Genomic DNA, 27,540 nt, shown 5'->3' with positions numbered 1-27,540 from the left:
GGGGTCTTCGTCACAACTCACTTTAATTTGGTTGAAACCACTGTCACCTGCATAGACAAAGAGACAGGGCCTAAGAGCATATCCCCAGATTTCTCTAAAATGCACCTCCAGCATGCTGGGGTCCCTCAGTAAAGGTGCTGACTTGGAAAAGACTCCCTGGGAAGAGAATGACTGAAAGCTGCTGCTTTAAAAGGGGGGAGGGGGAATGTCTGTCAAGAGGCCAGATGTGGCTTACTGGGTGTTCACATCTGGCCCATGATCTGCCTGCCTTGCTTCTGCACACGTGCAGCAGTTAGGCTTGGAAAGAGCCTCCCATTGTGGAGTTTAAAATGGGTAGGTTGTGTTGATCTGTTGCAGCAAAGAGGCTTGTGGCACCTTCATACCCTAATGCAGGGGTCAGCAAACTTTTTCAGCAGGGGGCCGGTCCACTGTCCCTCAGACCTTGTGGGGGGCTGGACTATATTTTTTTTGGTGGGGGGGGGGGGGAATGATGCAAAAGCACCACGAGCCCCGGTGGCTGCTTACCTGTGTCTTGCGAACAGCAGGGGCTGGCAGTGGGACGATGAGTGGCGTGCGAAAGGGCTCCGGAGAGGGGCTGTTTAAAATGGCGGCTGCTTGAGCGCTGCTGCTGCTGCTGGCACCAACAAAGCCCAGTCCCCTTCCTCCTCTAGGCAGGGCGGGGAGAAGCCAAGAGGAGGGAGGGAGGAGGTGGCACCGCCATCGCTGTGTGAGGAAGAGGGAAAGAACATGCATGCTGGCGATCCACATGGTGATTACGGACCGTCCGTGGGCCGGATCCAGAAGGCTACTTGGCCTGATCTGGCCCGCAGAACTTAGTTTTCCTACCTCATGCCCTAATGTGTTACGGTATCCGTTGCCATGGACAAGCGTTGTGGTTCCCACACTTTCCCCCAGGAATGTTTGGGGGAAGCCATGGCTGTTTAAAGTGGCACCATAGTGCTTTAAAACTGTGGCGTGAATGTAGCCTAAGTGTCCTCCATGTCTGATCCAGCAATGATTCTTAAATCTTCATTGTTTATTTATCCTTGTACGCAGGCACCTGCGCTAAAGATCTAAGCAAAAGATGGGAAATAATGGCATCAGTATGAGAGAAGGGAAATGCATGAAAAGATGTGGGTCCCTCCGTTTTTCTTAGTGGGGGAAGGAGCAGTTCTTTTAAAAATAATAGTAATAAAAACCACAACAACCTTTCCTATCCTTCCAGTACTTCGTAGACGAGGTTGTGCCTTGGCAGCTGTCGCAGCAAAGAGAATCCGCCTGTGTGGATCCTCATGGGAGCAGTCATTCTCCTTCATAGGCTGGCGAACAGTCAACACGTGAGAGCCTCATAAAAACCCTCTGCTCTTTTTTTTTGGAAACAGCAATTATTTCCTTCCAGCGGCTCAGAGTTAAAATGGCCCGTGCAAAGTTCTGGCTGCTCACAGGGCTGCTGGTGCAGGCCTTGTATGTGTTTGAGCCCACCCGAGGCGAGGAAGAAGACGCAGCTGGGGAGCAGGGAGAAGAAGAGTGCCGGCTGCTTGGGAAGTTTGATCTGCGCGGCTACGTGAACGCGGAGGATGCCATGCACGTAATCGGAGGGATGTTCCCTATGCATTTCAGGACCATCCTGGAAGAAGATCCCACCAGCACGCCACCCAATTCGCCAAAATGTGAGGGGTAAGCGGCTTCCTCCTCTTCTCTAGTCCTCCAGAGAGTTTTTGCCGTATACAGAGTCAGAACCGTCGGTCCATCGAGCTCAGAGTTGACTGGCAGGAACTCTGTAAGGTTCCACAAAGGGATTTTCTCCCAGCCCTAGCTGGGAGATGCTGGGGATGGAAGCTTGGGACCACATGGAAAAAGATGCTCTGCTATGGCGTGGTAGCATTTCCCTTGCTTGAAAAAACAACTGTGGCAAGGCAAGGGTGGGTGTGTTGTTATTCATGGTGATAGCTGGGCAAAGGCTTTCTCAATATCCCAAGCTGGGGACAGACAATAAGTGCATCAGAGGCGGGAGGGGGATATATAATGCAGGTATCGATGCTCAGGTGGGTAGGCATTTGCTTCTTTTGTCCTGCCGTCACCTCTGTTGGAAAGGGCCGGTGCTCAGAGGTAGAGCATTTTGTTGTGCAAGCAGAAGGTTCCAGGTTCAATCCCCAGTCATCTCCAGGGAGGGCTAGGAGAGATTTCCTGCCTGAAAACCTGGAGAGCTGATGCTAGATCAGGACCAGTGGTCATGGGTGATGGGAATGGTAGTCCACAGACAGCTGGAGACCCAGATTTGGGAAACCCAGTGCTAGAGTCATTGAGCTGACTCATTGCAAAACAGCATCCCATGCCCCTAATCAGATATGGAAGGTATTTTGAAGTTATAAACTACGAGCAAAGGCCAGGCGTCAGGAGGCAGTTTATCCGAAGTGGTTTTCCTGCTTGGTTGGCAGCATATCAAAGGGATGGCCACCCATCCTTTGCTTCAGTAAATACCAGCGAAGCAGAGCCCACCACCTCCCGAGGGAGACTGTTCCGCTGTCAAACACCTCTCTCCATTAGGGTGTTGTTTTGCCATAACTTGCTTCTCTGCAGTTTCCACCCATTTGCTTTTAGTCTTGCCCTCTGGGGGCAGGAAAGAGGTGGGCTGAACTCATGGAGCAGAGCCCATTGAGGGCATCTTGCCCGCCAAAGCATTGAGCCATCACTGCTGAGGACAGAGCCTACAGTGGGATGAGGGTTCACACCATAAGGAGCAATGCTTCTCTCATGCTACCTGGCATGCAGGTTCCGGGGATGAGGGTTATTGTGAAATAAAGATCACAGGGTTGGATTTGCCATAGCACTAAGGATATGGCTCCATTAGTGCAAGCATAAATGCATAAATGAAACAATCAGCCCTCTCCTCCCATGTGCACTGTTCTGGGGGTCATCCTGACCCTCTGGAGGAGATTTGGGAGAGCATGCTGTTGTGCTCGTGTGGTCAGATCCTGCTTGCAGAATTCCCACAGGCATCTGGTTGGCCACTGTGGGAACAGGAAACTAGATTAGATGGGCCACTAGTCTGGTCCAGCCATCTCTTCTTCTTACATGCCGGAGGGTCCTCAAATTGGTATTATTATTATTATTACTGTTGCAAGAGTGACCGTGTCTTCACATAGCAGCAGGGATATCAGATGGTGCAGCAAGCATTCTACAGAGGATATAGAACTAACAAGAAAGCAGACTCTGTCTGGACATTAGGAGATGCTTCCTCCATGGTAGGCTGAGGCGCTGTGTTGTCCCCCAAGATTGAGGGGGTCTGGCATGTGGCGGATGTGTGTGATGTCACACAAGCATCACATGCTGTGTGTCATGTGCAATTCCTGTCACTGTTGCCCTTCGGTATCTAGCACCCTCTCCCAATCCTCTCCCTCTGACCTCTCCTCAGTGTCTCGCCACCAATTCCTGGGTTCTGAGCCTTCCTCCCCTGGGATTTCCCTTGGGGGTTCCCTGGCTGGGGCCTTCCACCACTCCTCCTTGTCCAGCCAGTCCCTGACAATGAACTTAGTTGGAGTCTGTCCCTGGAGTGGACTGAGGAGGTACAGTGCTGAGTGGGTAGAAAGGATTACACCACTTCAGACTGCTGGTGGGGGGAAATATGCATTTTGGAATGGCCTTCCCCAACCTTAAAGAACTCCATGCAAATTGTTCATTCATTCATTTATGTCATGCTTATATGACAAAATGGTTTCTATATGCCAAATAGAGCACTGAGACAGTGTAGGGAAAGCTGGAATGGAAACTTTCTCCCTGATGATTTCTAATTGGCAGGGAGTCTACCATCCATTCTGCCACATCAGCGTTTCCCCATCTCATTCAGACTTCATTCTGTCTGTTATTATATGCCAACAGCACTGTGCATGGCATTGCTTGGGAATTCTAGGAACGCCTGCCCCAACCCCCCACCAATGTGGTTTTTCAAAACATTGGTTCAAATTGGTACTGTTTTGATAGGTTCTGTCAGCCATCTTGATTCAAAATGGCATCCAAATATATCCAAACATAGATGAGAACCAGCTCCTTGATCTGAAAAACAAATCTGGTTATGATAACTTAAGAGGCATGCAAATGCGTAGCAAACAAAACAAACTTTCTAAAATATGTAGTAGATGTAATGTAATATACCGGTATATGCACTTTGTATATGTGTAATCTACCAGTCTGAATCTGTCGCAACAAAACAGCATAGGGCTATAGCTGCTGCTGTTGTTGGTGTTTAAATTTACATACTACCCTTCATCCGAAGATCTCAGGGCGGTTCACAAGATAAAAACACAAAATAAAAGCACAAAATAAATACAGTGGTAACGAAGAGTCGGAGACGACTAAACGACTAAACAACAAACATCTTGGTTCTCAAACCTAATCCGTTCTGGGAGTCTATCCCACTCCCGAAACAGTTCGAAAACTAAGGCACGGCTTCCAGTAGGCTGCAGGAATTTTCTGCACTCAAGCGGAAGTCATGTCGGACATTCGGCTTCAAAAAAACGTTTGCAAACCGGAACACTTACTTCTGGGTTTGCAGCGTTTGGGAGCTGATTTCTTCAACAACTAAGCCGTTCAAGAACCAAGGTACCACTGTAGTTAAAACAAAAACAAAACAATAACTCCCCTCCCACATTTACCTATCCATCACATTTATCTATAATATGAACTGTATTTATTTATTGCCATGAGGTTCTATAATTATGTGTAATGGAAAATGCTGTCTCTTAACCAAGTTTGGTTTGTTTGTTTTTCTTCTGCTTGTGGCAAAAAGGAAAATCAATCAGATATTAACTCATTTCTTACAAGCACAATCTGCTAGCATCACTTACCTGGAGAAAGTTGCCCCACAATCCTCTAATCCAGGGGTAGACAATCTAAGGCCTGGGGGCCGGATGCAGCCCAATCGCCTTCTCAATCCGGCCCGCGGACTGTCCGGGAATCAGCATGTTTTTACATGAGTAGAATGTGTCCTTTTATTTAAAATGCATCTCTGGGTTATTTGTGGGGCATAGGAATTCATTCATTCCTCCCCCCAATATAGTCCGGCCCACCACATGGTCTGAGGGATGGTGGACTGGCCCACAGCTGAAAAAGGTTGCTGACCCCTGCTCTAGTCAGAAGAGGGACTTAATCACAGAGGTGTTAAAGACAATTCACAATGTCCTGGGGTCCAAGGCTATTTAGAGCTTTAACTTTCAGCGAACACCTGAGATTCCACCTGTGCTGGGTAGAAGAGTTCTGCCTCTATCTCTTTTTTCACATGCCAATTTTTGCATCATGATTTTCCCTATGTAATGTTCTCAAATGTTACTCCTATACAGGACTTTACTGGAGAACGGCACTGCAAAATTCAGGGAAGTGTGAATTTTGAATAATAGTTGTGTTTTGGTATGAATATTGTTTTGGAAAGTACAGATTTGTTAGGTTCACATTGAATTTCTCCTTCACCCCACCACCACAATGGCTGGTACTGGGGGAAGGAGTTCCTGCAAAAATGTGGACACCCTCCTTTTAGTAACCAGCATTTGCTTAGCTTTGCAAACGTGAGTTTCCGCAGCAGCCCAGCCCTGCTGGTGCCAATGGATTTCTGAGCAGCTGTTTCAAATAAAGCTCATTTAATTAATTGTAATCACTGATTAGTTCCATGAGGGAATGGATTAGAAGGTAGAGATACGGCACTGAAAAATAGTTACAAGAAAAATGGTGACATTAGAAATATTAAAGGCTTAAGGGAAGCTTTAAAACTTCACTTGCCCTTTGTGGGGAGTGAATTGGTGTGTGTGTGTGTATCTCAATATCTGCAGTGCATGTGGGAGAAGATATTGGCAGGGGGGTTGTACAGGCAGTGATACATTCTCCCACCTGCTCTATAGTTAGCACACACACACACACACACACACATGTTTTCAGGGAAAACATAAATAATATGTTTTCAGTGAAAAAATAATGTGAAAGAAAGGAAATGTGAAAAGAAAGAGGGAAAATAACCAAAACAAGAGTGTATAAGTACTTACTGTAAGTGATACAATTAATCCAATAAATGTTTTTCTTTTCTGAGGCTGGCAAACCACTTTCCACCAATCCTTTGAGACTTAATTGGGGAAAGTATTTCTCTCTCTCTCTCTCTCTCTCTCTCTCTCTCTCTCTCTCTCTCGTTTTTATTGGTCCAGGGTGAATGCTGGCAAGTGACAAAAGAATTCACTGTGGTTTCTGTAACAATAAAGTATCTGGCATCAATGATAGTTAGGAATCGCAGCCATCTCACTGGGAGTAATACCACGTACTGGAATGCATTGCCAGATCGTGGGGTATGCACTCGGAATACAAAGCAGGGATACAGCTGACCTTTCTACCAACTGCTATGTAAACTGGAAGAGAGTCGTAGGTTTGCTTCTTGCTCTCTTCTGGGAATTCTTTAGCTGCTAAACAATAGGTAGAAGGTATTTAATCAGTACTACAGCAGTACCTTGGGTTAAGTACTTACTAATTCGTTCTGGAGGTTTGTTCTTAACCTGAAACTGTTCTTAACCTGAAGCACCACTTTAGCTAATGGGGCCTCCTGCTGCCGCTGCAACGCCGGAGCACGATTTCTGTTCTCATCCTGAAGCAAAGTTCTTAACCCGAAGTACTATTTCTGGGTTAGTGGAGTCTGTAACCTGAAGCGTATGTAACCTGAAGCATATGTAACCCGAGGTACCACTGTATTATGGAAGTCTTAGCACAGGGACAGAAAGGGAGACATCAGCCCTATGAGATCTATGGATGGTATTTGGCTATGTTTTAGTCAGAGTAGACCTATCTTGGACATGGTCATTACTTTCAGTGGGTCATACTACTCTATGTTGGGTTTTTTTTTGCTAGAATTCTAAGGTCCACCTGCCAGAACCAGGTAGAAACAGTGTTTCAGTCAGGTGAACTTATTCATACTCAAGCTCAGGAATTTGTGATAGTCGTTCCTAGAGTCAAACACAAACTCCTTTCACATGAAAATCCACTCCTTGTTTCCTTCCAAGCATTTTTTGGGGGGCTCCGGGGAAGGGCCATAGATCAGTGGCAGAGGATCTGCTTTGCTTTCAGAAAGTCCCAAGTTCTCCTAATTTCTCCTAATTTTGCATGCAGTTCTGCCTACTATACATGTATTTGCCAGATCCTGTCAATATAATACATTTCTACTAACATACGCATTTTTATGCACATTAAAGGTAAATGGACCCCTGACCATTAGGTCCAGTCGTGTCTGACTCTGGGGTTGCGGCGCTCATCTTGCTTTATCGGCCGAGGGAGCCGGTGTACAGCTTCCGGGTCATGTGGCCAGCATGACTAAGCCGCTTCTGGTGAACCAGAGCAGCATACGGAAACGCCGTTTACCTTCCCGTCAGAGCGGTACCTATTTATCTACTTGCACTTTGACGTGCTTTCAAACTGCTAGGTGGGCAGGAGCAGGGACTGAACAATGGGAGCTCACCCCGTTGCGGGGATTCGAACCACCGACCTTCTGATCAGGAAGTCCTAGGCTCTGTGGTTTAACCCACAGCGCCACCCATGTCCCTTATTTTTATGCATACATTCTCCTAAAACATGCATTTTCATACCTACTGTTTTGTTGGCATACCACACCGCAAAATTTAGCAAGCTGTGAAACACAGGATAGCTGTGTTTCAGTACACATAATATTTTGGGAATTGCAAATTAGATAGTGTCAGGGGTTCAGGAGCAGAGGCACAGGGAAGGGAGGAAATGGAGAGCGAGGGGGAGGAGTCCGAAGGACATGTCAGCGATGACAGCGGTCCGAGGTCTCTGAGTCTTTCCAGTGAATCGGATGATTCACAGAAAGGGGCCCCCATGGTCAGGGCAAGGGGGGTGCCTAGGGGGACACCCCAGGAAGAAGGGGCCAGAGGGGACTCAGAGAGCAGCAGTTGGAAATCCGGACCAGCGTCCACACCAGAGTGCAGTAGGGGGGAGGAGTCCCAGGCATCGGGATCAGGCGGCGCGCTGCCAGCGGGAGAACATGAGGGAGGATTGACCACGCCTCCGTCGGGGAGCGAGGAAACGGTCAAAAGGAAGGTTGAAGGCTGCGCGCGCGCGCCAAGTTCAAATGTACAGGAGGGCGGCACGGTGGGCAGCCCGGATAGGGAGCCAGGTCCTAAAGCCCGCCGAAGAGAGAGGGAGGAGTCAGGGGGGTCAACGTCTGCGTCGGAAGAGTCCAGGAAGGAAGGAACCCCGGGGGGTAGCAGGACCCAGAGGAGAAAGGAGAGACGGAAGAGGTGGAGTAAGGCTAGAGTCTTAAACTGGTGTACAGGGGGCGGAGATTCAGATGGAGCTTCGCCGGTCTAAACCCTAGACGTAGAGCTGGGGCGCTGCGGCTTGAAAATGGAAACTGTACTTCAATAAAGACTTTTGTACATTACTACCGGCTAGCGTTGGTCCTCTGTGAGCTGGGACCAGGAGCCAGCTCTGACAGATAGGTTCACATTAAAATACAAAACTGAATTTCTTCTCCATCCCTAGACCTGACACATCTCACTTGGCAAGACATTCTACATCTCAAAGTACTGGTATTCCAAGATTACATGGAGATCAGTTGGTAGAGCATGAGACTCTTAATCTCACGATCATGGGGTCAAGCCCCACGTAGGGCAAAAGATTCTGGCATTGGCCTAGATGACCCTTGTGGTCCCTTCCCACTCTACAGTTTTGTTATTCAGTGGTCTGTGTTTGCCTGAACTTGAGTCTGGACTAACGATTCTGATCCCCTGTGTTCTGATTCAATACATGATATCCAATCACAGAGCCTTATAGGATTTGGGCCTCTGCCACTGGCCCTTAAACCCTGAGTTATGATTCACAGCTTGGCAGTTTAGACAGCCAATCACGTTGTGAGTGGGAGTGGCCCAGGCCTCCAGAAATGTATATAAGCAGTTGCTTTGGCCCGTGGTCCTGTCCTGTTCTGTTAGTTCAATAAATGTTCTTGCTGTTATCACTGTGTCTTGCTTTGTGGGAGCCCACCTACACTTCAAATTCTTTGGTTCTATAAATGAAACAGGGAGGCAAAATGGATCCGGATGATCTCCTTCACCCCTTTAGGCCACATTCCCAGAGTGGTGTAACAATCAATCCCTCTTCCCAGGGAGCTCTGGGAATTGCAGCTCTTTGAGGTGAATGGGGATCTCATAAAAACTCTCAGCACCCTTAACAAACTTCAGCTCCCAAGATCCTTTTGTGGAAGCCTTGACTGTTTATCATCAAATTTATGGTGTGAATGGGACTCTGGTGTATGAGAACTGTGTTGTACATTCTCATACAAAAACTCGACAATCCCCTCCCTCTATTACAGCCTGAAAGCCTCTTAACGCAAGGCCTGAAGAATAATGGAAGTGTTATATTTTCCCTGAGTTTCCCCAAATGATGTTAATCTAGAGAATAGGAGGGTGATAAAGGAAGTGTTTTGATGTTGTTTACTCTTGGCCCTGAACAAGTCATACTATTTCAAAAACTAGAACTAATACATCCACCTACAAAAAACAGAAACCATCCTTTATAAGCTTGCAGAGGGTTCAAGCAAAAGCCCATCAGGCACAGGAAGCAAAAGCACATGCAGTTGAGGGTGGAGCTAATCAAATGGAAAACTGCCTGTTTCTTCTCTTTTACATTCGGGCAATGTATGCGCTTATATCAGTGGTTGTCAAAGTGGACTGACTACCAGATTTTGAAAAGCTGGTATTGCTGGACCAAGTTCATCAATGTTGTTGAATTAATTACTCTCAATACTTTTCATTGGAATAAATATGCAACGCGGGTGGCGCTGTGGGATAAACCACAGAGCCTAGGATTTGCCGATCAGAAGGTCGGCGGTTCAAATCCCCACGACGGGGTGAGCTCGGTCCCTTCTCCTGCCAACCTAGCAGTTCGAAAGCACATCAAAGTGCAAGTAGATAAATAGGTACCACTCTGGTGGGAAGGTAAACAGCGTTTCCGTGCGCTGTTCTGGTTCGCCAGAAGCAGCTTAGTCATGCTGGCCACATGACCCGGAAGCTGTATGCCGGCTCCCTCGGCCAATAAAGCGAGATGAGCACCGCAACCCCAGAGTCAGTCACGACTGGATCTAATGATCAGGGGTCCCTTTATCCTTTACCTATTGTTGGAATATTATTATATTATTATCTTCCTTAGTGGGTCGTGCAAACTGCTATTCAGAATAATGCTTTTTATAGGCTAGGGGGGCACTGGGGATGAATTTATGGAACCAAGGAGACAGTGCCCCCCCCCGCCCAAATTTGGGAAGAATTGCACTATACCTTTAAAGCACATTCAGAGCACATTCTTTCTCTCAAAGAATTCTGGTAACTGTAGTTTGTTAAGGCTTAGGGAATTGTAACTGGGGTGGGGTTAAACTACAGGGCCCAGAATTCTTTGAGAGAAAGAACAGGCTTTGAATAGGCTTTAAAGATGCAGTGTGTCTATGGCATAGACTCTATGCACCAGCATGAAGAAACCTAAAGATGTAGGTGAGAGCTGGTGTAACGTAGTGGTTAGAATTATGCATGAGCAAGGTCTCAATGGTTAAAGCCTCGCCTCAGCACACATCTGCAACATGGAGTAATAGTCCTGGCTTACTTTGCTACATGCTGAGAAATAGGACTATCATTTGGTTAAATGAATTTTAGTTGATTGGGTTTAGTTGATTAGATTTATGGAGTAGAGAAATCAGTGTACTGTATTTCACATTAATGCTCCTATTCTATAAATATAAAAGGTAAAGGGACCCCTGACCGTTAAGTCCAGCTGCAGACGACTCTGGGGTTGTGGTGCTCATCTCGCTTTACTGGGTGAGGGAAACGACGTTTGTCCGCAGACAGTGGTCATGTGGCCAGCATGACTAAGCTGCTTCTGGCGAACCAGCACACAGAAATGCCGTTTACCTTCCCGCCGGAGCAGTACCTATTTATCTACTTGCACTTTGACATGCTTTCGAACTGCTAGGTTGGCAGGAGTTGGGACACAGCAACGGGAGCTCACTCAGTTGCAGGGATTCAAACTGCTGACCTTCTGATTGGCAAGCCCTAGGCTCTGTGGTTTAGACCACAGCGCCACCCGCGTCCCTCTATAAAGATACTTTCTCTTAAATGAATCGTCTTGATTTCGATGAAGTGAACTTCTGAGTAAGGATGCTTAGGATTTCAGCCTGGTTTTAAGTGCCAGCATAGCAGGGATGGACTCCAACACCTATTAGCCCTAGCCAGCTTGTCCAATGGCCTGAGATGTTGGGTGTTGTAGTTCAACAACATCCTGAAGGCCACAGTTCCCCATCCCTGGAACACATGATTCAGTGATTTGCTACAATTTGTATGCAGAAAGTGCTTATCCTTGAAGTAACCATGGGGTTCAGCAATGGGAGTGGGCAATTACCGTATTTTTCGCTCTATAAGACGCACCAGATCACAAGACACACCTAGTTTTTGGAGGAGGAAAACAAGAAAAAAATATTCTGAATCTCAGAAGTCAGAACAGCAAGAGGGATCACTGCGCTGTGAAAGCAGCAATCCCTCTTGCTGTTCTGGCTTCTGGGATAGCTGCGCAGCCTGCATTCGCTCCATAAGACGCACACACATTTCCCCTTACTTTTTAGGAGGGAAAAAGTGAGTCTTATAGAGCAAAAAATACGGTACTTGCTGGGAGCCTTCTTCCACCTCACCCCATTCTGGCCCCATTTGTGGAGGTTGCTTCTTCTACCGCAGTACTCACCAGTATGAACAACCTCTGGTGAATGTGGAGGATGCAGCTTTCCTTTTAGTATTTTTCTTTTCTTTCAGAGAAAGTCCTGCATGCCTTCATATTCTTCTTCTTTGCAGGTTTAATTTCCGGGGTTACCGCTGGGTCAAAGCCATGATACACGCCATAAACGTCATAAACAAGGATGAGGATCTTCTGCCAGGCATCAAGCTGGGTTACCAGATCTACGACACATGCTATACAATGTCCAAGACGGTTGAGAACTCCTTGGCTTTCCTCACTGGGCAGAATGAAACAACCCCTGTGTTCCGATGCAGCACCGGTGCTCCTCTAGCAGCAGTCGTTGGAGCTGGTGGATCGACTCTTTCCATTGCATCCTCAAGAATCCTCGGGCTTTACTATTTCCCTCAGGTATCATGAATCCTGGAAAGCGGGGGTGCAGAACCTCAGGCCCAGGGGCTGAATGCCTCCCTCTAGGCCTCTATATCTGGCACTTGGGACTCTCTCCAGGCCACACCCCCTGTCCCAGGCCACACCCACCACTAGCTTTGCTTCTTACCTTCCTTGCGTATTTCTGCCTGGCTGGACTGTGTCCTTGAACTCTGGTCATGCTTCTTGCTTGTCTGATGGACAGATGGACAGAGAGGGATGTGTGAGTGTGTAGAAACTAGCCTATTGTACCAAGGTAAAAATTGTATTTGTTGCTCTACTGACTGTGGCCTGTGGCCCTGCCCAACATGTGGCCCCTGGAAGGTTGTGCAGAAGGAAATGTGGCTCTCAGGGTTTCCCGCCACTATAATGTTTTTACTGTAAAAAACCAACAGAAGGTCCTCTTCTGACATCAGAAGGACATGTTGTAGGGAAGGGGAAATTATGGCTTTCCAGGATTGCAATGCCCTTCAGCCGCAGTAAGCATGGTTGATGGTAAGGGATGTTGGGAGTTTGAGTCCAACAACATCTGGAAGGCCACAATCTCCCAATCCTTCATATACGGAAAACATGAGCAGCAGAGCCAGGAATGGAGTCTTTATTCTCCAGAACAAACCACATTCCCTCTCTCTGGAAGTTTTGAAAGGTGTTATATGGAAAATAGCAATGTATTAGAACTGCCAGCGAGTCCTGCCTCTCCAGCTTCTTTACCTTGCCTTCCATTCTAGCTCATTGGTCCATTTCTCTAAATTGCCCATGGCTGAGTCTTGGCTTGAGGGTGAATGGGTTGGTCAGTTCTCAACCCATGTGGCAACAGTCTGCACGATGCATTCTGCATTCTGCAAGGAATGGGGTGGCAGATTTTTGCCATTCGACATACTGAGCAAAGTCCATACAAATACTATGAAATACAAGCCGGTACATTCTGAGCTTGAGTTACAAAAATCACGACTACTAAACAAACAAGTACAGAGGAGCAAGTCTCATCCCTCTACAAAAGAGTTGAAGTAATGCTTTCTTCTTTTGAGTTCTAATTTGCTTTGCTATTATGAACTGTTTTGTGGAAAAATCTCTTTTGCAGGCCTGAGCTGTGGCCCACTTGACCTTCCTGCAACTGTTGTATCATTTTCCTTCACATTTTCCTCTTTTTTTTTTTGCATTTCTTATACATGCCCTTCTTAAATCTCAGCTCATCTGTAAGCTCTTTTTGCAGCCACATTGGTTTCTTTAGATGCCTCCCACTTCAATTTCTTGTTGGAACCACCTGTATTTGTGCCTTCAGTAGAAAGTTTAAGAAAATCCCATCCATCTTGGACTCCCCTCTCTTTGAGTATTTCTGACCATGGAATCTCACCCAGTATTTCCTTAAGCTTTTTGAAATCAGTCTTTTTAAAGTCCAGAGTGCATGTGTGACTACACTCATCTTTCCCTTGCCTGTGTACAATGAAACCCAGGAGGACATGATCGCTTCCTCCCAAGGTTCCCAGTACTTTCACTTTGTCAATCAGTTCCTCCCTGTTGGTGAGAACTAGACCCAAGATAGATGATCCTCTTGTTGCTCCTTCCACTTTCTGGGAAATGAAATTGTGAGTGAGGCAATGGAGGAATTTGTTGGACCTTACATTCTTGGCAGAGTTTGTTTCAATAGATATTGGAGTAGTTGAAGTCTCCCATAAATAGTATATCTCTCCTTTTGAAGATTTGGTAGTCTGTCCTAGGAAGGCATCATCCAAGTCTTCACTCTGGCTTGGAGGTCTGTATCAGACACCCACAGTAGGTTCACTGTTGTTTATTTCTCCTACAATTTTTGCCCATATACTCTCAATCTGCTTTCCAAGCTCCAGGTCATGGATCTCTTCATAAATGGACACATCCTTTAAATATAATATTCCTCCACTCTTCCTGTTTTGTCTATTCCTTTTGAACAGGTTATACCCCTCAATTTCTACATTACAATCATGAGTCTCATCCTACCAGGTTTTAGTAATGTCTGTTAAGTCATATTTGCCATCCTGTATTAAGATTAAAATTCTTCTTGCTTGTTTCCCATACTCTGTGCATTAGTATTGGGACAATTGAAACCATGAGTCATTCCCTTGAGCTGCTTCCCTTCTTGTAGTTTCTTGCCCTTTAGAAGGTTTATATAGCACCAACTCAGTTTCCTGTGCATCAAAGCTATTACCCCCCCCCCCCTGTACCAGGAGTTCCCCTGTCGTCTGTAATTGTGAACATAAAGTTAGAAAATATTAGTTTCAGGGATCAAAGTCAGGTTGGAGCACTGGTGAAAAATCTCATAAGGAGGGGCAAGGCCAGCTTTTGGAAGTAGGACCTGGTTAAGATAATTCTGGAGGCAGTGTTGATTACAGGCAAGAATCTGAATCAAAGTGTCTGTCTAAAGGAAGCTAGATGGCATCCTGACAGATCCTAGCAAAATCAGTCTTCTTCTGTCCATACTCCTTCGTTTCAACAAGAACCAGCTACTTGAAGTGTGGGGTTATTTCCCATCACCCTGCTGTTTCTTTGGCCCTTCTTTGGCTCAAGCAGTCTGTCTTCCCAGTGCCCTCCTAGACTTGATAATACATGTATGATAGTTTCCCTTACCCCTGCCCACCTCTTACTGACCTTTCTGCTGCTCCTTCAGTTCCTGGTCCTTAGCCACTTGGTCATAGGAAGAGAACACTATTTGTCCCTTTATATCAGTGTTGTCTACTCTGACTGGCAATGATACTCCAGGGTCTAAGGCAGAGGTATTTCCCATAATCTGCTACCTGATGTCCTTTAAACTGGAGATGACGTGAACTGCACTTGACATGTCTTGCATGCAAATCACATTCTACTAATGAACTGTAGTTCCTCCTGTTAGCCTCCATTGCTCTCAGTCAACAGAGATGTCCAGTAGTAGCAAACAGCTGAGAGAAAACAGTAGCGCACGGGACAGCAACATTTGCCTCAACCTTGCTTGTTTTTCTCTCTTTTTCTTTTAGGTTGGCTACGCCTCCTCTTCTTTACTTCTCTCTGATAAGTACCAGTTCCCTACCTATCTTCGCACTATTCCAAGCGACGCTGTACAGTCTAAGGGAATGGCGGACTTAGTTCACCATTTCGGCTGGAGATGGATAGGCACAATAGCAGCTGACGACGATTATGGCAAATACGGCGTCAAGGCTTTTAAAGAAAAAGTGGAGAACACCTATACCTGTATTGCTTTCTCAGAAACAATCCCCAAAATTTACTCCAGGGAAAAGCTAAAAAAAGTTGTCGAAACTATAAAAAACAGCACTGCTACGGTAATTGTGGTCTACTCATCTGATATTGACTTCCATCCTTTACTGGAAGAGATGATGGTTAGCAACATCAGTAGTAAAACCTGGATAGCAAGTGAAGCATGGGTCACATCAGCCTTAATCGCTAGGCCTGAATATTTCCCCCTCCTTGGTGGGGCTATTGGTTTTGGTGTACGAAAGGGTGACATACCAGGCCTCAAAGAATTTCTTCTCGACGTACGTCCAGGTGAAGATCCTGAGGATGACATGGCAATTGAATTTTGGCAGTCTGCGTTCAACTGCACTTGGCCGAATGCCAACATATCGTATAACACAGACAACAGAAAAAATGTAACTGGCCATGAGAACAGAGTCAATTTTGCTTCGGATGTTTTGTGCACAGGAAAGGAGAATCTTGCAGAACTTAACAATACCTACCTGGATGTTTCAGAACTTAGGATAACTTATAATGTCTACAAGGCTGTATATGCTGTTGCTTATGGCCTTGAGCAATTACGCACCTGTGAACCAGGACATGGACCATTTTCATCCGGCCCTGACTGTACCAAGATAGATGAGTTTGAGCCCTGGCAGGTAGGCACCAATTTATTAATTTATTTCAGACATATAACAACAACATACATATACATAATAACATAATTCATCCTAACCCAGAAGCTGGTGTTTAAGCAATACATACAAAAGAACAATCAAATAACATAAGTTATTATTCCCAGACTACAATTTACACAGAAGCCGATAAACAGTTTAAGTTAACCAATTTTTTTTATAATGTAGGGGCATTTATGTATGTGTTTTTAGCCATATACATAATGAAGCTGCCATTCAATCCCCAAGTACAGTGGTACCTCAGGTTACAGATGCTTCAGGTTACAGACGCTTCAGGTTACCGACTCTGCTAACCCAGAAATAGTACCTCAGGTTAAGAATTTGCTGCAGGATGAAAACAGAAATTGTGCAGCAGCAGCGCAGCGGCAGCGGGAGGCCCCATTAGCTAAAGTGGTGCTTCAGGTTAAGAACAGTTTCAGGTTAAGAACGGACCTCCAGAACGAATTAAGTTCTTAACCCAAGGTACAACTGTAGTATTCATGCTTCAGGCCTTGTGCAAATTTTATTTTATTGTTTAGTTTTCCCACAAGTGCTATTCGCCATACTTTGTTGTACCAATTTGTCCATGAAACACCCCCTTAAATTCTTCTAGTATCTCATTATTATGAGCCTGGCTTCTAGTAGAAGATAACTGATTAAAGGTTTAGACTGTAAGTTAATATTGTCTCTCTTGAAAAGATTAAGGAGACCCAGCCCTGGACATTTAGAGACATTTTGTCCAGTAATTGCTTTTATTTGGACAAATATTTTCTCCCAGAACTGAGCCACATTCCCACATGTCCACCGCTGTTGTAAGTTTTGCTAAGATAATATAAATGTATAACATTCTTTTGGGTCCTCTTACCAATATAATGCTCCCCTCTTTTGACCCCCATTCTCTTTGGGGGAACCTTACAATTCACCCCCCAAATGTTTTCCAAAGTTGACCCGCTGACAGCTACTGTTTGAATAAATTGATGTACACCTTTGGACTTGCTGCAGTTAAAACAATGAAAACTCTTGTAGAACATTAAATTATTATAGCATAAGCTTTTGTAGACTACCGTCCACTTAGTCAGTATTATCCTGAGTTACAGATCAGAAGGAAATAAATGCAGAAAAATGCAGGCAGCATTATTAAGTGTAGCCATTCACGAAAAGCAGTTGTTGATGACACAGACATTCTAGCACCAGGAAACCAATGGACACATGTCGCATGAGAAATCTCACTGAATTTTGCATAAAGGTAAAGGTAAAGGGACCCCTGACCATTAGGTCCAGTCGTGACCGACTCTGGGGTTGCGGCGCTCATCTTGCTTTATTGGCCGAGGGAGCCGGCGTACAGCTTCCGGGTCATGTGGCCAGCATGACTAAGCTGCTTCTGGTGAACCAGAGCAGCACACGAGAACGCCGTTTACCTTCCCGCCGGAGCGGTACCTGTTTATCTACTTGCACTTCGTGCTTTCGAACTGCTAGGTTGGCAGGAGCAGGGACCGAGCAACAGGAGCTCACCCCATCATGGGGATTTGAACCGCCGACCTTCTGATCAGCAAGTTCCAGGCTCTGTGGTTTAACTCACAGCGCCACCCGCGTCCCGAATTTTGCATCCCTCCACGTAAATCCACATTGGACTCAAAGGCTGTGACTTCTCTGAAATGCTATTGCAGGAATAGATGTTCTCAGGTGCCTCATATAGTAGGCTGCTGTTCTTCAAGCATAAATAAACACTCTTAGCTGGTATTGCAAGCCCCATCCTTCCTGAAATCTGGACTCCCCTTCAAGCAAGCAGAGAGGCAGCAGAATTGGCGCACCTTTAACAGTCCACTCCATAGTGCACTGCCAGGCAAAAGAAAACTCTTGTGGATACAGGAGAATCAAAATCTTCTGTACAAGACCTTCTGTATAAGATGTTCTGCATGACAAAAGAGAATTGTTGCATTCTCCATATTTCTGTAGTAGTTTGTATATTTTTTTAAAGTCCTTGTGAAAAATCACTAGCGTTTTAGTGTGACTACTGTGTTTCAGTTTGGGTACTGTTTCAGAAAGTGCAAATTAGGCAGGTTCACTTTTAATTGTAAACTGAACTGAATATATCCCTCATCTCTACATACATACATACATGCATACATATAGTGGTACCTCTGGTTACGAACTTAATTCGTTCCGGAGGTCCGTTCTTAACCTGAAACTGTTCTTAACCTGAGGTACCACTTTAGCTAATGGGGCCTCCTGCTGCCGCACAATTTTTGTTCTCATCCTGAGGTAAAGTTCTTAACCCGAGGTACTACTTCCGGAGTCTGTAACCCAAAGTGTTTGTAACCCGAGGTGTTTGTAACCTGAGGTACCACTGTACAAACACACAAACACAATCAAATGCACAAAGCCATTTCCCATGAAAACAAAGCATGGTCTTTAGAACGGACCCCAGAATCCTTTGCAGGCATTTGTCGACTAATAAATCTCATACATTTCTACAAAGACAAGAGGTGGCATTAAAAGGTTTGTGCAAACCAAACCTAATAAGAACATAGAAAGCAAGCGAGTAATATTGCCTGGGACACAGAAGGCGTCATTCATAGATTAAGGACTGTATTCAAGGAAAGTGTCCCATTTGCACAATGACTTAATGGCTCAGCAACAAACAAGGGCGAAGACTTGCCCCCCCCCCATTGCGGGGGCATGTCACATGGCAGGTCACGTGACGTGTCCAGCCCCTACCTAGTGGGCTGGGTCACAGGGACATCCTGCCACTGGGATGCTGGCGCTTGTGTGCTGGGTGGGGAATGCAAAGCAACGAGCTGGGCTCTGGGCTTTATTGGCCAAGGGAGCCGGTGTACAGCTTCCGGGTCATGTGGCCAGCATGACTAAGCCGCTTCTGAAGAACCAGAGCATCGCACAGAAACGCTGTTTTACCTTCCCGCCGGAGCGGTACCTATTTATCTACTTGCACTTTGACATGCTTTTGAACTGCTAGGTTGGCAGGAGCAGGGACCGAGCAACGGGAGCTCACCCCATTGTGGGGATTGGAACTGCCGACCTTGTGATCGGCAAGTCCTAGGCTCTGTGGTTTAACCCACAGCGCCACCCGTGTCCCTTTCAAAACAGTAGAAGTTAGTACTATTATTTGAAACTGAGCCTGGAAATGAATTGGTAACCACAGGGCCACTGATTCGAACCCTACTCGCCTGCCCATCCGACAGGCACACATATCCAAGAATTCTGGAGCCTGGATTTTACAGAAGTTGAAGTGTTCAGCCTACCTATAAAGGGAAGCTCCTTGCTCAGAGCATTACAGTCGTCCAGTCTGGATGTCAGTTTGACACATCCTTACTTTTGTCTCCTGCTTTGTAGCTAATGTACTACATGAAGAATAAAATGATATTTTCGGTTCTTGGAGAGGACGTACACATAGATGATAAGGGAGATGTGTATACTTCATATGACATTCTAAACTGGCAAAAAGGTGAGAATGGCGAAGTTGCCTTTGTGCCTGTTGGAACATTTAACATGACGACGGAAAACGATATGGACTTTCATATCCAGAACGACTCAATATTTTGGAATAATCCAGCAGGAGCAGTAAGTGAATTTCATTTTCTATGCCTTCCTCTAGTTCAGTCATTTCCAAAATGGGTGGTGCCACCCCCTGGGGGTGTGGAATTACTTGGGAGGGGGGTTGCTAAGAAGCAAGTGGGTGGCAGGGGGAAAGCTGGTATCAGTGGATGAAGTTCATCACTTTGGTTGAATTAATTAAGCTAAATCGTTTTAATTGGATTTCAAATATGTTAAATGTGAAATTAACTGTTATAATGTGTTATCTTCTTTATTGGGTCATACAAATCACTATTCTGAATAATGTTTTTTATACAGTAGGGGGCACTGGGAATGACCTTATGGAACCAAGAAGGTGGTGGGCCATTAAAGTTTGTGGACCACTGTTCTAGTTTACCCATCCATGCTACTACAACTCACACAAATTTCACAGGAATAATGATGATGATGATGATGATGATGATGATAATAATAATAATAATAATAATAATAATTTATTATTTGTACCCCACCCATCTGGGCACCCCACCCAGCCACTCTGGGCACCTCCCAACAGAATAGTAAAAACACGATGAAACACCAAACATTAAAAACTTCCCTAAACAGAGCTGCCTTCGGATGTCTTCCAAAAGTCAGATAGTTGTTTATTCCCTTGACCATACTATTCTTATATGTATGGTTCCATACAGTAGTTTATAGACTTTTCACATCTTCAGTGGTTTTCTCATATTTCCTTCTAAGATTGACAACCCCAATGGACATAAAGTGAATTTCAGAAGAATTTATATGATTTCCCTTGAGAGTCCATGTGGCAACTGGTGGGATTTCCACCTGTCTCTTTTTGTTTGTCTGTCTGTCTGTTTGTAAAGTTTGTTATAATCAATCTGGCTGTTTGTAGTAATTTAAAAACAAGTCTAACAATTGCTCTTTGAGGAACAAGAATAAAAGGGGCTCAATCCTACCTAGTACGCACAATATTGGGTTTGGATCCAGGCTCACATCCCATGCTAGCTGTGGGGCTCATTTTCACTGCTGTTGCTGGAAATCCAGAGCCCAGCACTGCCTGTGCACTTTGCAGGACAGCCAAAGTTGCATGTGCAACAGGGCCTGACAGCTGGAAGTCCGTGAGCGGATTGTGTGAGATTTTCAGAAAACCTGTGGTTACCTCTGAGTTTCCTTCTCCAGGGGGCAAATAGCAGCTGGGGCCAGGATGTTCATTCGGAAAACAGCCTGGAGAAGAAGGGCAAACACCAGCAGGCCATCACTGTCCCTGTGTGATTCTCTCCCCCCCCCCCTCCAGCTGCTATTTCAATTAAAAACAACTGCAGTAAATTCACCGACAGATCTTCCATCACCAGTGTCACATCTATTTGTGTCCCTTGATAAAACACACTTCATTCTACTCTCAGGACTCTTCACATGCCCTTTCCTTCTAGATTAACACCACAATGCTATAGATTCTGGCTACTGTTTTCAAACCACAAGTGAGGAAGTGTCATGTTAGGGCTTGTTCTTGTGGCATCTGCAGCAACAAGGAGCCTGCAATGACTTGTTATCTTGCTCTGGAAGATTCTGGCTATAAAAGTCCCATAATGTCTCCGATGGAGACATAATGCCCTCTTTCCACACCTCCTTTGAATAGGCTTTTCAAGTGTCTACACAAGCAAACACACACACACATTTTGTTGGACGTACCATAGCTCAGTGGTAGAGCACCTGCTTTGCATGATGAAGGTGTCAGGTTCAAGCCCTGGTTTTGGTGTTGGCAATGCTGCCAGTGTGGACAAAACTTCCCCCCACCATATATATATATATATATATATATATATATATATATATATGACAAAATTAAAAAGAAAATATACCACCCATCTGTTAACAAAAATACATTATATAAAAAGTAAAATGTTACTATGAAATAAATGTTACATGTACAGTGGTACCTCGGGTTAAGTACTTAATTCTTTCCGGAGGTCCGTTCTTAACCTGAAACTGCTCTTAACCTGAAGCACCACTTTAGCTAATGGGGCCTCCTGCTGCCGCCATGCCGCCAGAGCACGATTTCTGTTCTCAACCTGAAGCAAAGTTCTTAACCTGAAGCACTATTTCTGGGTTAGCGGAGTTTGTAACCTGAAGCGAATGTAACCTGAAGCGTATGTAACCCGAGGTAACACTGTACATAAAATAAGGTTCTTCCATCCTTTAAGACTTCCATCTCTCTCAGCGTGGGTCCCTCATTTTCTCAACACCTGCATTTGTTATAACAATTAACTTAAGATATATTGACTGTTTTCTTTATACCATATTATATTGCAAGAGTGAGTCAAAGCATGTTAAAGGTTTCATATGGGAACAATGTTCTATTAAGTTTACAGTGGTACCTCAGTTTACGAACTTAATCCATTCCGGAAGTCCATTCTTAAACCAATAACGTTCTTAAACCGAGGAGGAGTGCTTTCTCTAATGAGACCTCCTGCTGCCGGTGCCCTTCCACCATTCGGATTCCATTCTTAGACCGAGGTAAAGTTCTCAAACCGGGACACTACTTCCGGTTTTGCAGAGTTCTTAAACAGAATCATTCGTAAACAGGACTGTTCTCAAACCGAGGTACCACTGTGCTCTGTAATTATCCCATTCTTAACTGAACTGGTGTGTTGTTTCGTTCCGAATTCTCCCTGTCAATTTTGCGAGTTCTGCATATACAAACGTTTTCACCTGCCATTCTTCTTTTTGCCAGTGCAGACAAAACTGAGTTTAGCTGGGCCAATGGTTTGACTCAGTATTAGGGTTGCCATATTTTGAAGAGCAAGAAAGGGAACACATTTGCCAACTTCCACTTTTAACTATGGATCGCTTTGACGGCTCTAATTTTAAATACCCCTACCATATGTAGGCTATAGAAGCTGTTATATATTCTAGTAGCAATGTTCTAAGCGTTCAACAACAACAACATAATAATAATAATACATATTGCTCCCTCACTTGCCACATGAAAGTATTTGGGCTCATATTCACATCTTTGTGAATGTAAATATGCTCACAATTTTGTGAACAGAACAATTTATTAAACTGTTTAACATGTACGAGACTCTACTTAAGGGCAGGGGGATGTTAACTCTTGCCCTCCCAGACTCCTCCTCCAAGATCTTGTAGCTGAGCCAGTGTCCTTTTAGTTCAGCCACAAGAGACGGGATTTATACAGTGTGTAACTAGTTAAGATGCTGCTCTGTTGTGATTCTCTGCTGCAGACTAGCTTAGCTGGGTGCCTTAGATCTGAGACATTTTGCCAAATCTAAAAAATCCACCCAGACAGAAATTTTTATCCTGGAAAGGAGGACATGTCCTGAAAAAAGAGGACATATGGCAACCCTAGTCAACATAAAGCAGATTTCTATATTTCCCAATCCAAACTGCCTTGCAGAACTTGACTGTGCACATATATTGGATATATTACTACTTATCATACTTAGCTGCTGCTCTAAAGTCTTGCAGAGAGCAGGGGTGGTGGTAAAGGGTGACCCACGGGCCCGAGCCATGAATCTACTGCACCCTTCCTTTATTATTATTATTATTATTATTATTATTATTATTATTATTATTATCATCATTGCTCACAAGACAACTGGGCTCGCTGCAAGGTGCAATGCCAATGAGACCACACAACTACCCACCATTTAAATTTGTTCAATGGTACCAATATGTATTAGGGATGTGGGTGGTGCTGTGTTCTAAACCACTGAGCCTAGGACTTGCCGATCAGAAGGTCGGCGGTTCGAATCCATGCAACGAGGTGAGCTCCCATTGTTTGGTCCCAGCTCCTGCCCACCTAGCAGTTCAAAAGCACATCAAAGTGCAAGTAGATAAATAGGTACCACTCTGGCAGGAAGGTAAACGGCGTTTCTGTGCACTGCTCTAGTTCGCCAGAAGCGGCTTAGTCATGCTGGCCACATGATCTGGAAGCTGTCTGCAGACAAACACCGGCTCCCTCAGCCTATAGAGCGAGATGAGCGCCGCAACCCCAGAGTTGTGGACGACTGGACCCAATGGTCAGGGGTACCTTTACCTTTACTGATATGTATTAATTGGCACTTTTGTCTCATGGACCTGTGTCTCAGGTCCAAAAGGTGCCTAGCAATGTTCCTGGTTGAGAATCTCCTTGAGAGCTACCTAACAAGGCTCTCAGTCAGGTGCATTGCTAGGCACCTAATGAACTCGGGACACATGGATGTGATTGTAGCTGAATAAAAATGGCCTCCCAAGTTCTCCACCATTTTTGTATCCTGAGGGATTCTCCAAGGGCAGGAGAAATCCCCCAACAGTTTGTTGAGGGTGTCCATTAGCAATGGCACCAGCATGACTTCTCATTTCCTCCCTCCCCCCACCGTCAAAGATTTCAGCATTAGCAGCAACTGTTGTGGGCAGTCTGCCATTTTGTATCTCCACGAAAGGCCTAACATCATTCCAAGAGGAGGGGGAAATATAACAGCCACAATAGTCACCTCCTTGTTGCATGGCAAAAACAGATACATAGGAGAAATAACAGGTCTTTTCTGTGCCTTTCAGCGTCCACGCTCCACATGCAATCTGAACTGCCAACCTGGTTATCGGAAGGGGATCCTGCAAGGAAAGCCCTCATGCTGTTATGATTGTATAAGGTGTGCTGAAGGACAGATCAGTAATATAACAGGTATGGATGCCTATCAGCATTTTAGCCAATGGGGGGAAAGAGGACATTTGTCTAGACCCAGGATGGGGAACCTGAGACCTTTTAGATGTCAATGGACCACCACCATCCCTCAGCATTGGCCATGCTGGCTGGGGCTGGTGGAAGCTGAAGTCTAACAGCCTTTTTTTTGGGGGGGGGAATGGCTCCCCATCCTTGGTGTAGACTCTAGAGAGCTGAAAATTAACTCAAGTCCAAGTCTTGCATTGGATCAAACTGGAATCCTATATTCCACTACAGTTGTAGTTTCTCTTTCCTTCCTTTTTTCTTCTGAGGCTTCATTGGAATAGGGAGGAAGAGAGTATGAGCTGAAGATTGAATAGGACAGATTGAGAGGACAGTGAATAAAGGAAGTTTGTCATTTGGCAAGAGAATATCTGAGGTCCACTTCTCATTGGCCTTTTTTGTACTTGAGTACTGAATGCCTGCACGAGCACGATTAAGGCACTAGCACCAACAGCTGCCAAGTGTGCATCCACACCTTTCATTCATGTTTTAGTGCTCAATAGAACAGTACTGTGTACTTTAATTACATGGAAACTCTGAGCTGAAGAAATGGAAAGGATCACGGGGGGAGGACTTCTAATTAGGCAATAGAGCTCTTTCTTTTGGATTTCTTTTTGAACACACACACACACACTTACATTTAATGTTTTGAATTATTTCCCCCCTTATCCTTTGATCTTAATTTATTGCAGACACTTTAAATCATTTTTTTTCCTGAAAGGGGGCGAGGGCCATGGCTGGCACCAGAAAAGTTGATGGTGATGGCATTATGCTTTTCTTTAAAATACATTTATGCTTGCTTAAAGAAATAAATTGGGTTGTTGCACAGTTAAGGAAATCCTGGACAACGAATCAAAGGTGCTTTTGTCAATTGATTGAATTGCATCTGCTAGAATGTGTATATTGGAGTGGGGGAAGAAACAATAGTTCTGAAGAGGGGAAATCCTTGGGTGAGATCCAACTGTCGTAATCAGATTGGACCCCTTCAAACAAATGGTCGTAAGTTCATTGATTTAAGTGGGCTTACTCCAAGTATGCCTAAAACACCCCTGGTGTTTTCGATGGTGCACACATTTGCTGCAGGAGGGAATGCTTTCATAAAGGCAGTGCTAGACGCAAGCAGTTTCTCTAACTTCTTGGAGATAGGCTGATTTCTGAGTATATATGTATAGAACCGCACTATTAATGTTATAGGTCGACCTTTCTCAAACTTGGGTCCCCAGACATTGTTGAACTATAACTCCCATCTTCCCTAGCCAGCAGGACTGGTGGTCATGATGAGATGATGAGCGTTGTAGTCCAACAATGTGTGGGGAAACCAAGGTTGAGAATGGCTGTTATAGTTCTAGATATTAAACTGCTGCAGGTCACCTTAGAACCACATACGGTATATTAGGGATCAAACCTGCAACCTTGGCATTATCAGCACCACGCTCTAACCAACTGAGCTATCCAGGCATTAGTAGAGGGCACATTCCACTCAGGCTTAGGGTGTGAAGCAGGGGCAGAGAGGGGGGTGGCCTGGGAGAATTCCAAGAGCCAGATAGAGAGAGAGGTCTGAAGAGGGCTTGAGGCTCCCCTATGGCATTTTTTAAAACAATTCGTTTTAAAAAACAATTAGTTTATTAAAACAATTAGTTTCTTTCTTCTCCAGATGCAAGGGAATGCACAGGCTGTGAGGAAGATTACTGGTCCAACAACGAGAGAAATAAATGTGTGCTTAAGGAGGTGGAGTACTTGGCTTACGAAGATGCTTTAGGGATGACATTGATTGCGCTGTCTGTGTTTGGGGCTCTCGTCGTCCTGTCAGTGACTGGCGTATATATCAAGTTTAGGAACACAGCTCTCGTGAAAGCCAACGACCGGGAGCTGAGCTTCCTCATTCAGTTTTCTCTTGTCGGAACCTTGATGACTTCTATCCTCTTCATTGGTAAGCCAGAAGACTGGTCCTGCATGTCCCGGCAGGTGACCTTAGCCTTGGGTTTTTCCGTCTGCCTGTCTTGCGTCCTGGGAAAGACAGTGACACTCTGCCTGACGCAGCTGGCCATGAACTCAAAGGTTGCTGAGAAAGCGCGGATGTTGGTGAAGCCGATTTGCCAAAAGATCATTGTCCTCAACTCTGTCCTTACCCAAGTGGGCATCGTCTGTGCCTACCTGATACTGAATCCTCCTCGCATGTACAAGAACACCCAGTTCTCCATCACAAAAATCATTTACGAATGCAACGAAGGCTCCATCCTGTACTTGTGTGTCATGTTTGGCTTTGACGTCTTCCTCGCTATCCTGAGCTTCCTCACGGCCTTTGTGGCTCGCAAGCTGCCCAATAACTTTAACGAAGCCAAGTTCGTCACCTTCGGGATGTTAGTCTTCTTCATCGTATGGATATCATTTGTGCCTGCTTATTTAAGCACACGAGGGAAGTTCAAAGTGGCCGTGGAGATCTTCGCCATCCTGGCTTCCAGCTTTGGTTTGCTGGGCTGCATATTTGTGCCGAAATGTTACATTATCTTGCTGAAACCTTTAAGAAACACAGAAGAAATCGTAGGCGGAAGAGCGGCCACCAACGACAAGAGCGCACCGCCAACTTCTGCCTCGTGCACCAGTGAAGTTAACAACACTACTGTCTCTACGGTTCTTGAAGATTAGAACTTTGAAAGCTTTCGCCTGTCACCAGTTCCACTAGTTTATTTGCACACGTTTTCCCATCTCTATGCTGAGAGAAAGAAGATGCCTTACCAAAGTCCCCCCCCCCCCTTCTGCTTGTTGGGGAATAATAGCACAAATAAAGCATAGCTGATTGCTTGCTGAGAAAATAACAGGAGGAGCTTTGTATTTTCTCAACGACATATAATATCTTGGATCCAACCCTCTGCAAGCGGAAAGAAATTTCTGCTCACACAAGGGAAGGGGCCACAGGTGCTCACCACCACCAGCGGCTGCAGCCTCCCCAGCTACGTAGTTCAGGAGGGTTCCTTCTCTCCGGAGAGGCTTTCTGGTGTGTGTGTTTATGGAGGAGGCAGCAGGAAGGAGAAGACGGGAAGACTCATGGTTCCTAGGATCCAGCCCCTATGATTCTACCTATAATAGGCCAGCCATTCAAAACCATGCAATCAGTGACTTTTCCATGTAAAAACCAACCCTCTCAGCATAGTATCGACTAACTGCATGAGAGTGCCTCTGATATTTTCCAATAAATCAAATTATTTACAACTT

General features: G+C 45.2%; 1 protein-coding gene across 3 annotated transcripts; it reads left to right on the top strand.

Annotated features, from left to right (window-relative positions):
• LOC310678587 (vomeronasal type-2 receptor 1-like) lies at window positions 1-27,540 on the top strand. 3 transcript variants are annotated; one of them, XM_083442661.1, is made up of 7 exons: window positions 1-134; window positions 1,226-1,677; window positions 11,865-12,156; window positions 15,159-16,031; window positions 19,398-19,625; window positions 24,162-24,285; window positions 25,982-27,540. In XM_083442661.1, exons 2-7 carry the CDS (start codon window positions 1,415-1,417, stop codon window positions 26,971-26,973), a joined length of 2,772 nt encoding a protein of 923 aa, XP_083298787.1. In that variant the 5' UTR covers window positions 1-134; window positions 1,226-1,414; the 3' UTR covers window positions 26,974-27,540. The 3 variants fall into 3 exon arrangements, with proteins under 3 accessions (XP_083298787.1, XP_083298786.1, XP_083298788.1); XM_083442660.1 differs by lacking the exon at window positions 1-134 and having other exon boundaries at window positions 822-1,677; XM_083442662.1 differs by lacking the exons at window positions 1-134; window positions 1,226-1,677 and adding an exon at window positions 10,381-10,520.

This window comes from Podarcis tiliguerta (genome assembly GCF_965153285.1).
Source record: "Podarcis tiliguerta genome assembly, chromosome: 5".
Taxonomy (NCBI): Eukaryota; Metazoa; Chordata; class Lepidosauria; order Squamata; family Lacertidae; genus Podarcis; species Podarcis tiliguerta.
The sequence above is the reverse complement of the archived record's forward strand: the minus strand, read 5'-3'. Positions and strand labels throughout refer to the sequence as shown.

Bases quoted from the DNA above. Each gene is read 5' to 3' on its own strand.
- LOC310678587 (XM_083442661.1), top strand. From the start codon at position 1,415: ATGGCCCGTGCAAAGTTCTGGCTGCTCACAGGGCTGCTGGTGCAGGCC. The intron at 16,032-19,397 runs GTAGGCACCAAT...CCTGCTTTGTAG, and splicing joins ATGAGTTTGAGCCCTGGCAG to CTAATGTACTACATGAAGAA. The intron at 19,626-24,161 runs GTAAGTGAATTT...TGTGCCTTTCAG, and splicing joins GGAATAATCCAGCAGGAGCA to CGTCCACGCTCCACATGCAA.